The sequence below is a fragment of the Octopus bimaculoides genome, chromosome 19 (assembly GCF_046866305.1).
Source record: "Octopus bimaculoides isolate indiv1 chromosome 19, ASM4686630v1, whole genome shotgun sequence".
In the NCBI taxonomy this organism is placed as follows: domain Eukaryota; kingdom Metazoa; phylum Mollusca; class Cephalopoda; order Octopoda; family Octopodidae; genus Octopus; species Octopus bimaculoides.
The window spans coordinates 42,001,461-42,013,670 of NC_142946.1; the positions used below are offsets into that span (position 1 = coordinate 42,001,461).

A 12,210-nucleotide genomic window follows, 5' to 3' on the forward strand; every position below is an offset into this window, starting at 1 on the left:
CGAGAAATTACAAGTTACTCATTTTGTTCCAGTTACTAAATTAATTCTCCCTCCATATAAATATGTGTGTGTGTGTGTGTGTATATATATATGATGGGGGACGCAAGTTTTCATCTGAATCGGTGATATTTCACTTTCATTTCTTCAACAAGAAGCTTGCCTTTCCGTAAACATGATCAGACCACCTTACTACTACCGCAACCACTAACAATGAAAGAAAATCGATCGTGTGTCGCTTTATTCAGAATATACAGTGACTTCGATTTGTCGAGGTTTGTATTTTGCTGTAGCAGTGCCACGCAATACAATAGGCCACTTGACATTACAAGACAATATTTAACGGATGTGCTTCTCCATGAAGAGAGTCTGAAACAAATGAAAAACATCGTTGAACAGCAACAGCAACAACATGATGGAAGGTGAGAAAATGAAAATATTAGATGGAGGTACAGGAACATTACTTGTACGGATGGGATTTACAGAAGTAAATGTAAGTTATTCCCTATAATAAAACATCTATATATAAACACACACACACAAAGTCATAAACCTCTCTCTGTATATATGTGTATATATATATATATATATACATATATATATATATATATATATACACACACACACGTGCGTGTATGTATTTGTATGTATGTTTGCATATACTCACACACAAGGTGGATGACGTTGCATACATGCAGGGTTCTATGTATGTATGTATGGGTATATATATATATATATATATATATGTGTGTGTGTGTGTATAATTAAATAAGTACATGGGTGGAAATTGAACCGGTGAGTGCGTTAATTAATAAGGCATCGAAACAGAATAATTCTCCCCAAGCACAACAAAATATGCTTCAGCACACGAATTCACATCAAGAATCTTGCAAACCAAATACAAAAATGAAATATGTGTGTGTGTATATATATATATATAAATACAAGGGAACTTCTATGTCGTGGCACGACCTGCCAGAAATCGCAAGCAAGTCTCCCGCAATCCACATTCTATTGTCTTCTAAATGTGAAGAATATTACGTAACGAAATCGCGCAAACAAGTGCCAACGTTCTAAAATTTCTTGATATAGTCTTAGATCGGGATGGTCACAAGCACAGGCTCGGGAAAATGAGGTGCAAGCGCACCCACTGGGAGTAGAGAGAATCAGTGAAAATGGTTTGAACATCCTGGGCTGGACCTAGAATTGCATCCGCAGCCTCTAACCAATTTTCGTTCCCGCACTTATGATCACGAGTAGGTTGTGGCGATGTCTCGAAATGATCGCTCGTATATGTGTGTGTGCGTGTGTGTTTTACTTGTTTCAGTCATTCGACTGCGCCTATACTGGAGCACCAAAGATAGTTATGACCGGTTAATAGGGTTTCGCGTCCAGAAAGCCCTTAGCTTTACATACGTCTCGCCAGACCCTAATGGTCGGAGGCCTATAAACCTCTTAGAGTGTGTTTCTGTTCGGGATTTATGATTTACAGACATATATATATTTATACAACCACGACAGTAACCCACTTACGATAGACACCACGTTTGTAAATAATGGTAAATACCAACAACGCGGTTTTTGTTGATTCAGTTGTGATAGGTTTTGTATCCTGAAATAATCAAAATTCATTGTGATAGAAGGGATTAAAAGCTAACAAACTGAAAGGGGTTAACTGAAATCCTGCAATTTCATGTAACCAAACCCATTCGTCGATTGAAACCATGCCCCCTCCATATGCACCGATATGTCTTGTAAATTCTTATGAAATCTTCAGCATTGGTGATACAGCAGCTGAAGTACACCGCTGCGACGAACACCACCGACCAGGCGGGTCTGTGGCGGCTCACATCCCGTCATGCTGGAACAACACTGTGATATATAATCGATGTAATAAATGGACTGAGCTGACCACACAAGAATTAATGTTGTGGTTTGTATCTGAGAGGCATCTCTGTCTACCAAATTTCACTCACAAGGCTTGGAATGATTTGAATCTATGGCTGATGACCTTGCCCAAGGCACACTATGATGAGTGTGTTACAGTAAGGCCAAACTTTATCACAAGATGGCCAACTAAACTCCGTCAACTACACAATCGTGCTTGCAGAGATTTGACTGTTATTTCTAGCAGGCGGAGCAACACAGTGACATTTTTTGCTGTTGTGTATAAACACTTAAGTTGTGTAAACGCTTAAGATGTATAAACGCTTAAGCTGTGTATAAACAGCACACTTTATATGTATAAACGAACATTTTGAAAAGAAACAAAAAAATAACCCAATTATTGGTGCCTTATTGGCACTATCATGCTATTAGCTGTCAGAAGTGAAAGTGCTCACTGCTAGTGAAGTATCTGTCTGTCTGCCTGCATGCCTGTTGCTGGCCTGTCGATTCTTTGGCTACTGACAGCTAATACCACGACTGGCCGGAGCGAGCTATATGTCTGTCTATCTCTCTCTCTATCTCTCTCTATCTATCTATTACTCGAAAGTTATTGGAACAAATTCGACACCTATATCCATGCGTTTGAAAACACAACACAGAGTATAAGGGTACTCGCGTCCGCGCTAGCTAGTCGTGAGTGGCCGATCCTATTATTTTTAAACTTCAAACTTCATTTGTTTTCTATTTTGATAAATTCTCTCTGTTGAAAATTATATTTTTATATTTTAAATAATTTGCAATTTCAGGAAATATGTTTTTATATTAAATTTGTGTTTTCTAATAAGGTGGACGAGTGATTGATAGTTAGATAGATATCAGTAAGTAAGTAAGCCAATAGCTCGCTCCGGCCAGTCATGGTATTAGCTGTCAGGAGCCAAAGAATCGACAGGCCAGCAACAGGCATGCATGCAGACAGGCAGACAGACAGATACTTCACTTCTGACAGCTAATAGCATGACAGTGCCCAATTATTTAATATAACAAAAAACTTATTTTTGTAAAAAAATTTTTAATAAATTTTCTCATTGTTGGCGCAAGAGTGGCTGTGTGGTAAGTAGCTTACTTACCAACCACATGGTTCCTGGTTCAGTCCCACGGCGTGGTACCTTGGGCAAGTGTCTTCCACTGTAGCCTCGGGCTGACCAAAGCCTTGGTAGACGGAAACTGAAAGAAGCCCGGTCCCCCCAACATCGCTTGACAACCGATGCTGGTGTGTTTACGTCCCCGTAACTTAGCGATTCGGCAAAAAGAGACCGATAGAATAAGTACTAGGCTTACAAAGAATAAGTCCTGGGGTCGATTTTCTCGAAACAAGTAAAAGAGTCATATTTTAAAGATATGTAATAAATTACAAAAAAAAAATTAATTATTAGTAAACTTTTCTTGTTTCTTCATGTTATTATTTAACATGAAGAAACATGTTAAATAATAACATGTTAAAATCTCCTTCAACCGTTATTACAATTATTACAAATGACCCTTTATAGTTTGCATACTCCAAATTCTTGCAATTTCAAATTTTAAGGGATTTAGTTTTACAATTTCAAATTTATTAATTAATTTATTTATTTATTATTATTATTATTGCTATTAATATTTATAGGATTAAGATAACTCCTGCAGAAGATATAGAAGCAAAAAAAAAGATGATTGCCATGACAATGGCACTCTTCATTTTTTTTCTGTTATTATTATTATTATTATTATTATTTCCATTTCCCTCATTTTTCAGGAAGATTCACTGTTTAGTGCCAAACTGATCTCCACAAACCCAGAGGCCATCAAAGAATGCCATAAAAGGTTTGTTTCTCATTTTACCTTCTTTATTCTTCGGTAATGTATTGGTTTCAAATTTTGTCACAAGGCCAGAAATTTTGGGGAAGCGGTTAAGTCGATTACATTGAACCCCAGTTGCTCAACTGGTACTTATTTTATTGATCCCAAAAGGATGAAAGGCAAAGTCGACCTCGGTGGAATTTGAACTCAAAATGTAAGGGCAGACAAAATGCTGCTAAGCATTTCCTCCACCATGCTAACTATTCTGTCAGTTTACCGCCTTTCATTCTTCTATAATGTATTGAATCAGTGGAGCATCTGATAAAATACCATGCAGTAAGTACTTGAGTCCTGATTTCAAATCCTAATGAGGAAACACTGTTGCCTTTTGCCTCTCTGGAGTCTTTAGATTTTAACTTCTCTTTCATCAGATTTTTTCTGGCATTATCATCATCATCATCGTTTAATGTCCGCTTTCCATGCTAGCATGGGTTGGACAATTTGACTGAGGACTGGCGAACCAGATGGCTGCACCAGGCTCCAGTCTGATCTGGCAGAGTTTCTACTGCTGGATGCCCTTCCTAACACCAACCACTCCGAGAGTGATTTTAACTAACACTTTTCTATGCTTGCATTGGGCAGACTGAATTGGTTGAGGCAGATTTTATATGGCCAAATGCCCTTCTTGTTACCAACCTTCACCTGTTTCCAAATAAGGTAACGTTTCTCATGGCCAAACATGTTTTCACAGAAGATTGGAAATGAACGACACTGCATGTGTGACAAAGACTCGTTTACAAGTATTGAACAATGTCGGGACAAATAAACACATACACACAAATTTGTAACAGGCTTCTTTCAGTTTCCATCTCCCAAATCCATTCACAAGGCTCTGATTAACCCAAGATGACACTTGCCATAAGTACCATGCCGGGGAACTGAACCTGAAGCCACGTAGCTGGGAAGCAAGCTTCCTAACCACACAGCCATGCCTGTGTTCAAAAACTAAGATGCATGATGTCTGAAAGACAGACCAAGTGTTCCCGGCCGATCATAGGTCTGCGCAATCAGGGCTGATTTGGAGCTAAATGACCCTTAAAAAAGGGCAACAAAAACTGTGTCCTACCTTCTCCATTTTTAAAAATCTCTTTTCTAAAGGTATGTCTATTTGATTCTTACATTTTGCCAGATTTTACCTTGCTGGTTCTGATGTTGTTGTAACAGCAACATATCAAGCAAGTGTTGAGGGCTTCCAGAAACATCTCAAGATTACTGAAGAGGAGGCCAAAAACCTGATGAAGATTGGGGTGAATTTAGCAAAACAAGCTCGGTGTGAAGTTCAAAAGGAAAACCCAGGTAAGAACCGATAGTCAAACCAGAAGCTATTGTTGAAAACGCTAGCCTAAGGTGTAACACAGTGGAACTGAACCCAAAATCTTGTGGTTAGGAAGCAAACTTCTCAGCCACATACACACACATATGCATTCATACAATCATCCATCCATACATCCGTCCATGCACACACACACACACACACACACACACACATACATATAGGGTAAAGACCCTCTTCGGTCATGACTGACCATGGGATTGCACCTAGAAAGTTACCCTCTGAGGCACAATTCCAGGTAAGGTTGTTTATGGATGGCCAGTAGTCACCCATGCATACCAGCCTCCCTTCTTCATGCCATCGATGTTGCCCAAGGGAAAGGTAAAGAGGCCGATACGGTTTGGCACCTGTGACGTCACAACTCATTTCTACAGCTGAGTGAACTGGGGCAATGTGAAATAAAGTGTCTTGCTCAAGAACACAACACAATGCCTGGTCTGAGAATTGAACTTACTACCTCATGATTGTGAGCCCGACGCTCTAACCACTGAGCCATCCACCTTCCCGTATACATACACACACACATACCCCACTTGATACCAGAATGGAGTTGTGGAACCCATACAATGCCCAATCTATGGTTATGTGTTGCATTTTATGATGCTCCTTCTTTTGATATGTGTGTGTGTGTATACATATATATATATATATATATATATATATATATATATATATATATATATACAAATTAAAAGGGTAAAGGATTATCAATTTATTAATTAATAAATCAATTAACAATTAATAATTTTTACCAAGCCCATCGGTATGAAAGCACCATTATTGGTGGAGAACTTATTTAAAAGCTCATATATATTTATAAACATAATTAAGGGATCAGCAAATATTTGCTTCACCATATACAGATGCTATCTGTGGGATTCTCAGCTTTTTTAGCTGCTATTTCTGAACTTCGATATATGGTGAAGCAAATATTTGCTGATCCCTTAATTATGTTTATAAATATATATATATATATATATACACAGAGAGAGAGAGAGAGAGAGAGATAAGCAGGCTGGCAGACAGACAGGTAGGTAGATAGATAGATAGATAGACGGATAGATAGATGGATAGATAGATAGATAGATAAACAGATAGATAGATGCATACATACACACATACAAACTACTCACATGTTCACAGACACACAAGTATATCAACCATCACACACACACACACACACTAATACTTATTACTTATTAAACTTTCCTTTCTTCCAAGTAGTTTCTCTTTTCTTTCTTCTTTCCTTTCTCCCTTTCTTCATCTTTCGCTCAGATCTGAAACATTTGCTGGTCGCTGGCTCAGTTGGTCCCTATGGTGCCTGTCTCCATGATGGATCGGAGTATACTGGGAAATACATGAATACAGTGAAGATCAATGTAAGTCAAAAGTATATATTTTCACGTGTGTCTGATTATTAGGGAGGGTTTATTGCTGATAGTTTGTGGAGGCGCAATGGCCCAGTGGTTAGGGCAGCGGGCTCACGGTCATAGGATCGTGGTTTCGATTCCCAGACCAGGCGTTGTGAGTGTTTACTGAGCGAAAACACCTAAAGCTCCACGAGGCTCCAGCATGGGATGGTGGAGAACCCTGCTGTACTCTTTCACTACAACTTCCTCTCACTCTTTCTTCCTGTTTCTGCTGTGCCTGTAATTCAAATGGTTAGCCTTGTCACACTGTGTCACGCTGTATATACCCGAGAACTACGTTAAGGGTACACATGTCTGTGGAGTGCTCAGCCACTTGCACGTTAATTTCACAAGCAGGCTGTTCCGTTGATCGGATCAACTGGAACCCTCGACGTCGTAAGCGACGGAGTGCCAACATTGCTTATAGTTTAGTTGCCAACCCAATATTTTCAACCCTTTAACTGAAATTGAATTTCATGGTTATTCCAATAGTGATGCCAAATATCTAGCAAAAGATAGAATTGGTATTTTCTGCGATTCAATAAACTTGACATATCTCAACAGAATATAATATATGACATACCTCAGTAGTTAAGGATAATGAAATTTTGGGTGGATTATCACTAATTTTGTCACTAAAAGTGTTAACTCATTAACTGCAAAGTTAAATTTCATGTTTTGTTGTGTTTGGGGAGAATCATTCTGTTTTAATGCCTTACTAATTAACACACACACCGGTTCAATTTCCACTCGTTTCTTTTTTTTTTTTTTTTTCTCTCAAAAATCCTCATTGCTTCATTCCACTAATGATGATGTCAAATATCTAGCAAGAAATAGAATTGATATTTTCTGCAGTAAAAAGGTGAATGGAATATTGTGACTCGTTGTGACAGACTGTTTTAATTGGATGTTATGATTGGCTGCAACACTAAGCAACTTAACCCTTTCGTTACTGTATTTATTTTGAGATGCTCGGTTTTTTTTCTCAATCATTTTAAATATAACAAAAAATTTTAGTAAAATAACTTATCATTCAGTTAGTGTTAGGAACATAAATTGTGACTAAGGTTTGGTGGAAGATTTTAATTCAAAACTTATGAAAACAAGACATTTGTACTTCAGAGCCAGATCTGTGTTGGTAACAAAAGTGTTAATAAAATCTCGTGAAAAGTTATTGTATCATTAAGAATTTCTGATTTCTCTCTTCCACAGGAACTAAAGTCTTGGCACAAATCTCGAATAGATTTGTTGATGGAAGCAGGTGTGGATATGCTAGCTGTGGAGACCTTTCCATCTCTCAAAGAAGCTCTTGTTGTCCTAGACATTATGAATGAAATTCCACATTGTCGTGGATGGGTGACATTTTCTTGCAAGGTTTCTGGTTTTTCATATTTTCTGAGTTTTGATCCTTTACATTTTGAGTTCAATTTCTACTAAAGTCGACTTTACATTTCATCCTCCAGGGGTCCATCAAAATAAATACCACTAAAATCCTAAGCTCGATATATTCAACTACCCTCTCTCTTAAAACTTACCAGTTTTGGGACTATCTGTAGAAACCATGCATGACTGTGTGGTTGAGAAGTTTGCTCCCCACCTACAACGTTTTGGGTTCAGTCCCTCAGTGAAGCACCTTACACAAGTGTTTTCAACTATAGCTATGAGCCAACCAGAGTTTTGCAAGCAGATTTAGTAGACAGAAACTGAAAAGAAGCTCTTTATATATTAGTGTGAGTGTGTGTCCTTGTTTTTATACTGAGCAATAGTTATGAGTGTCGCTATTGTGCATACTGTGTCATTTGTTACTTTACTTGGAAACAGGTGAGGGTTGATGACAGGAAGAGCATCCAACCTTAGAAAAATCTGCCTCAATAAACTCCATCCGATGCAAGCACACATGGGAAAATGGGTGTTAAAGTGGTGATGATGATGATGATGACGATGAGGCCTCTGATAATTAAAAATAAAGTGTTAAAACTTATGATATGCTAATTAGCAGCTGCAGTGTCCGTAGCTACTAGAACTGTTGCGTATATAAACAGATTGGCTGCATATATGTTACACACATACACACATATATGCAAGAGGATGCTAAAAAGTTCCTGGTTTTAAGGGTATTGTGAAAGGCCTAGTTGGAGGCCCAACCTTCCAAGTTCCTTTACAGGGCTGCTGCAATAAGTGTGTGAATTTGAGAGAGGAATATGTTGAATAAAATCATAATTAACTGATCCTCCTCTATTTTCTTTAACCCATAAGCCAGGAACTTTTCAGAACCCCCCCTCATGTGTGTTTGTGTGTGTGTATATATATGTATAATGTTTATTATTATTATTATTTTGGGCCTCATGTAGGCAGTGACAGGTGACCAAGATTTTTGGTGATATATCATGCTTGTGTAGAGCTATCAAGCCAAGTGATAACATAATCGTGGCCGATGCTGGTGTCAGGTCAATGGCACCTTGCCAATGGAGTGGTTGGCATTAGGAAGGACATCCAGCCATAGAAATGTTGCCAAATCAGATCAGAACCTGGTGAAGCTCCGCAGCTTACCAGTTTTCAGTGTAACTATCCAACCCATGCCAGCATGGAAAGTAGGCGTTAAATGATGATGATGATTTTCTTTTGTTTTTGTAATCTTTAGGATGGAAAGCAGACATGTGGTGGAGATAATTTCTGTGATGCAATAAAACAGGTTATGTCTTCAAGCTGTGTGATAGCTGCAGGAGTTAACTGTACAAGTCCTGAATACATTAGTGATCTATTAGACAGCATCAAGACCATACCGTTGACCAAACCGGTCATTGTTAAGCCAAACAGTGGTGAAACATGGAATGTTACACACGGGTAGGTACCAACCCCACCCTCATCTCCCAGCGGTGTTGTTGTTGTAATTGTAATACCTTCATTAGGCATTAGGAAAACATTTTTAATCGGGAGCCATTTTCTAACATTGTCTTCTCTTTGCTGTTGGTGTTGTTATTGTTGTTACTGTTGTTTTTTGAACTTCAGGTCATCACTAAGATTGAACAGAATAATGATCAAAGGTGACTTAAGGCTAAACAACAACAACAACAAGAACAACCACTTTATTGTTCAACAACTCCTGCCATTGCTAACCTCAATGTCAATAATCCAATTATAGCCTGATCTACCCTACTCAGGTTATACCCTACTGTCTTCAAATGGGAAGCACCAATTGGATACTGTAGTCCTGGATACATTTTGTCTTAATAAAAGACTGGACGGTCATGGATGGAATACTAGATTAGGGATGAACTGCAGCTAAACAATAAACAGTAACAACAACAACAACGAACATGCTATCAAAGTGGTTATCTCTTTTTACTCAGTTAATGATTCGAATAAAACAGAGTCACCGAAATAATGTTTGCCTCTCAAAACCCTCTTTCATGGGGGCCGAAGAGACGATAGTCTGAAGGCGCTAAATCTGGTGAATATGGAGGATGTGGTTAAAGTTGTCCACCCGAATGAGGCGATTGTCTCCCTTGTCCTGATGCTTGTGTATGGTCGAGCATTGCCATGCAGAAGGAGGACATTGTCCATTGGCAAGTTGGGTCTTACTCGTCGGATTCTTGCCCTGAGCCTCGTCAGGATCTCAATGTAGGCCTCAGAGTCTATTGCTTTTCATTTTGGCAAGAAATCGACCAGAATGACACCTTGAACATCCCAAAAGACAGTAGCCATGATTTTTCCAGCTGAATTTTGCATCTTGAACTCCGGCGCCACGAAAGAGGGTTTGAGAGGCAAACGTTATTCCAGTGACGAGGAAGTGAAAACTGTAGTGAAGAAGTGGCTCAAAGAACAGTCAACAGAATTTTTACGGGGCAGGGATACATGCTCTCATTCGAAGGTGGAACATTGCTATTGAGAGAAACGGTGACTATGTTGAGAAGTAGGGATGTGATCCACAGAGGACCAGCTTCATTTTGATGTATGATACATGTTCCTGTGTTGGTAATTATACCTGTCCTAAACAAAATGGCTTTACTTTTTGTTTGTGTTTGTGTCATTGTTTGTCTCCTCCGCCATCACCACTTGACAACCAGTGCTGGTGTATTTAGGTCCCCATAACCTAGCAGTTTGGCAAAAGTTACTGATAGAATAAGTACCAGGCTTAGAAATAAGTCTCGGGGGTTGATTTGTTCAACGAAAAACTTTCAAGGTGGTGCTCCAGCATGGCCGCAGTCAAATGACCGAAACAAGTACAAAGAGATAAGATATGATTAATTCAAAACCAAGGTGGATAAGTAAGATTTACATTTTCCACCTGAGTCATCTGAGTGACACCTGTGCCAGTGGCACGTAAAAAGCACCAATTGAGCGTTGGATCTCATTGAGGCAGTGACAGGTGACCAGGACCCTTGGCAGTATACCATGCTTTTGTTGACCTGTCAAGCCAAGTGAGACTTAGTCATGGCCAATGCCGGTGTTAGGTCAATGGAACTCATGCTGGTGGCACACAAACAGCATCCACTACACTCTCAGAGTGGTTGGCATTAGGAAGGGCATCCAGCCGTAGAAACCCTGCCAAATCAGATCGGAACCTGGTACAGCCCTTCTGGCTCACCAGTTTTCAGTCAAACTGTCCAACCCATGCCAGCATGGAAAACGGACGTTAAATGACGATGATGGTGATGATGATGAATGCTGAAGGGTAAAACTAAATTACTATTTTAAAGTTCTCTTTGATTGTCTCTTGCAGGTGGCATGGTGGTGTCAAAAGTATCAATGAGTACAGTAAGGAATGGTTAAATAGTGGTGCCAGTTGGATCGGAGGTTGCTGCCGTGTATATCCAGAGGATATTTCCAAACTGAAGTCCACAATATCAAACTACTTTATTTGAACAATCAAACACAACCACAAAGAGATTACTTCTTTCCAACTATTATTTGTATCTTAACCCTTGTTCTCCTCCCTCAAAAACAAAAAAACAAATGATTTCTTTTTGTATATCTGAGGAGTTTTATATTTAAAGAAATAAAATTATTAAAAATTACTATTTGTAAATCTCACAATTTGAAATATTCAGCAACAGTACTTTGGAGTAAAGATTGTTTGCCAACATAACATGGCAATCCTGGTTTAGGACGAATGTTGCTGTAATTTAGCCCCAGGAGACATCATCTGCAGCTGGCTATACGACACGATCTGTGTCCTTATATTTTCGATCAAGGGAATCTAGCACCCCCACTCAGCTCAAAACAATATCTGTGTATCGCGATTTCCGGGTTATTTGTTTGAAAATATAAGGACACAGATCGTGTTGTATAGCCAGCTCGAGATGATGTCTCCTGGGGCTAAATTACAGCAACATTCGTCCTAAACCAGGACTGCCATGTTATGCTGGCAAATAATCTTTAATCCAATAAAATTATTGTTGAATGTTTTTTTTTTTTCACCTTTTTGCAAAATGAAAACAAAAAAATCTGAAGTCATTAAATTAATGCTAAAAAATTTTTTTAACAAGTTTCGAGGTAAATAAATAACAATTTTACTAAGAATTTTTTTATTTACAATTTACAAAGAAATTTGATATAAAAAAATTTATTATATTTCTTCTTCTTGTTGCTGTTGTTCTTCATCTTTTTCTTCTTGTCATTGTTATTATTATTACTATTATCGTTAAGGTGGCAAACTGACAAAATCATTAGCACGCTGGATGAAAT

The 12,210-nt window shown here is 38.6% G+C and overlaps 1 protein-coding gene and 1 long non-coding RNA gene across 4 annotated transcripts; one reads left to right on the plus strand and one right to left on the minus strand.

Moving 5' to 3' along the window:
* Positions 1-221: 221 nt before the first annotated feature.
* LOC128250103 (uncharacterized) lies at positions 222-1,670 on the minus strand. Its single transcript, XR_008266225.2, has 2 exons — positions 1,531-1,670; positions 222-366 (listed from the first exon to the last, which is right to left on the minus strand). It is a non-coding gene; the product is annotated as an uncharacterized LOC128250103 (long non-coding RNA).
* LOC106873576 (betaine-homocysteine S-methyltransferase) lies at positions 352-12,099 on the plus strand. Of its 3 annotated transcripts, XR_016237407.1 has the most exons (8): positions 352-490; positions 3,677-3,744; positions 4,910-5,076; positions 6,389-6,492; positions 7,735-7,896; positions 9,164-9,366; positions 11,246-11,624; positions 11,873-12,099. XR_016237407.1 is itself a non-coding variant. In XM_014921007.3 (7 exons), exons 1-7 carry the CDS (start codon positions 410-412, stop codon positions 11,385-11,387), a joined length of 927 nt encoding a protein of 308 aa, XP_014776493.1. In that variant the 5' UTR covers positions 352-409; the 3' UTR covers positions 11,388-12,099. The 3 variants fall into 3 exon arrangements, 2 of the variants coding, with proteins under 2 accessions (XP_014776493.1, XP_014776494.2); XM_014921007.3 differs by having other exon boundaries at positions 11,246-12,099; XM_014921008.3 differs by lacking the exon at positions 352-490 and adding an exon at positions 1,615-2,042 and having other exon boundaries at positions 11,246-12,099.
* Positions 12,100-12,210: the final 111 nt, after the last annotated feature.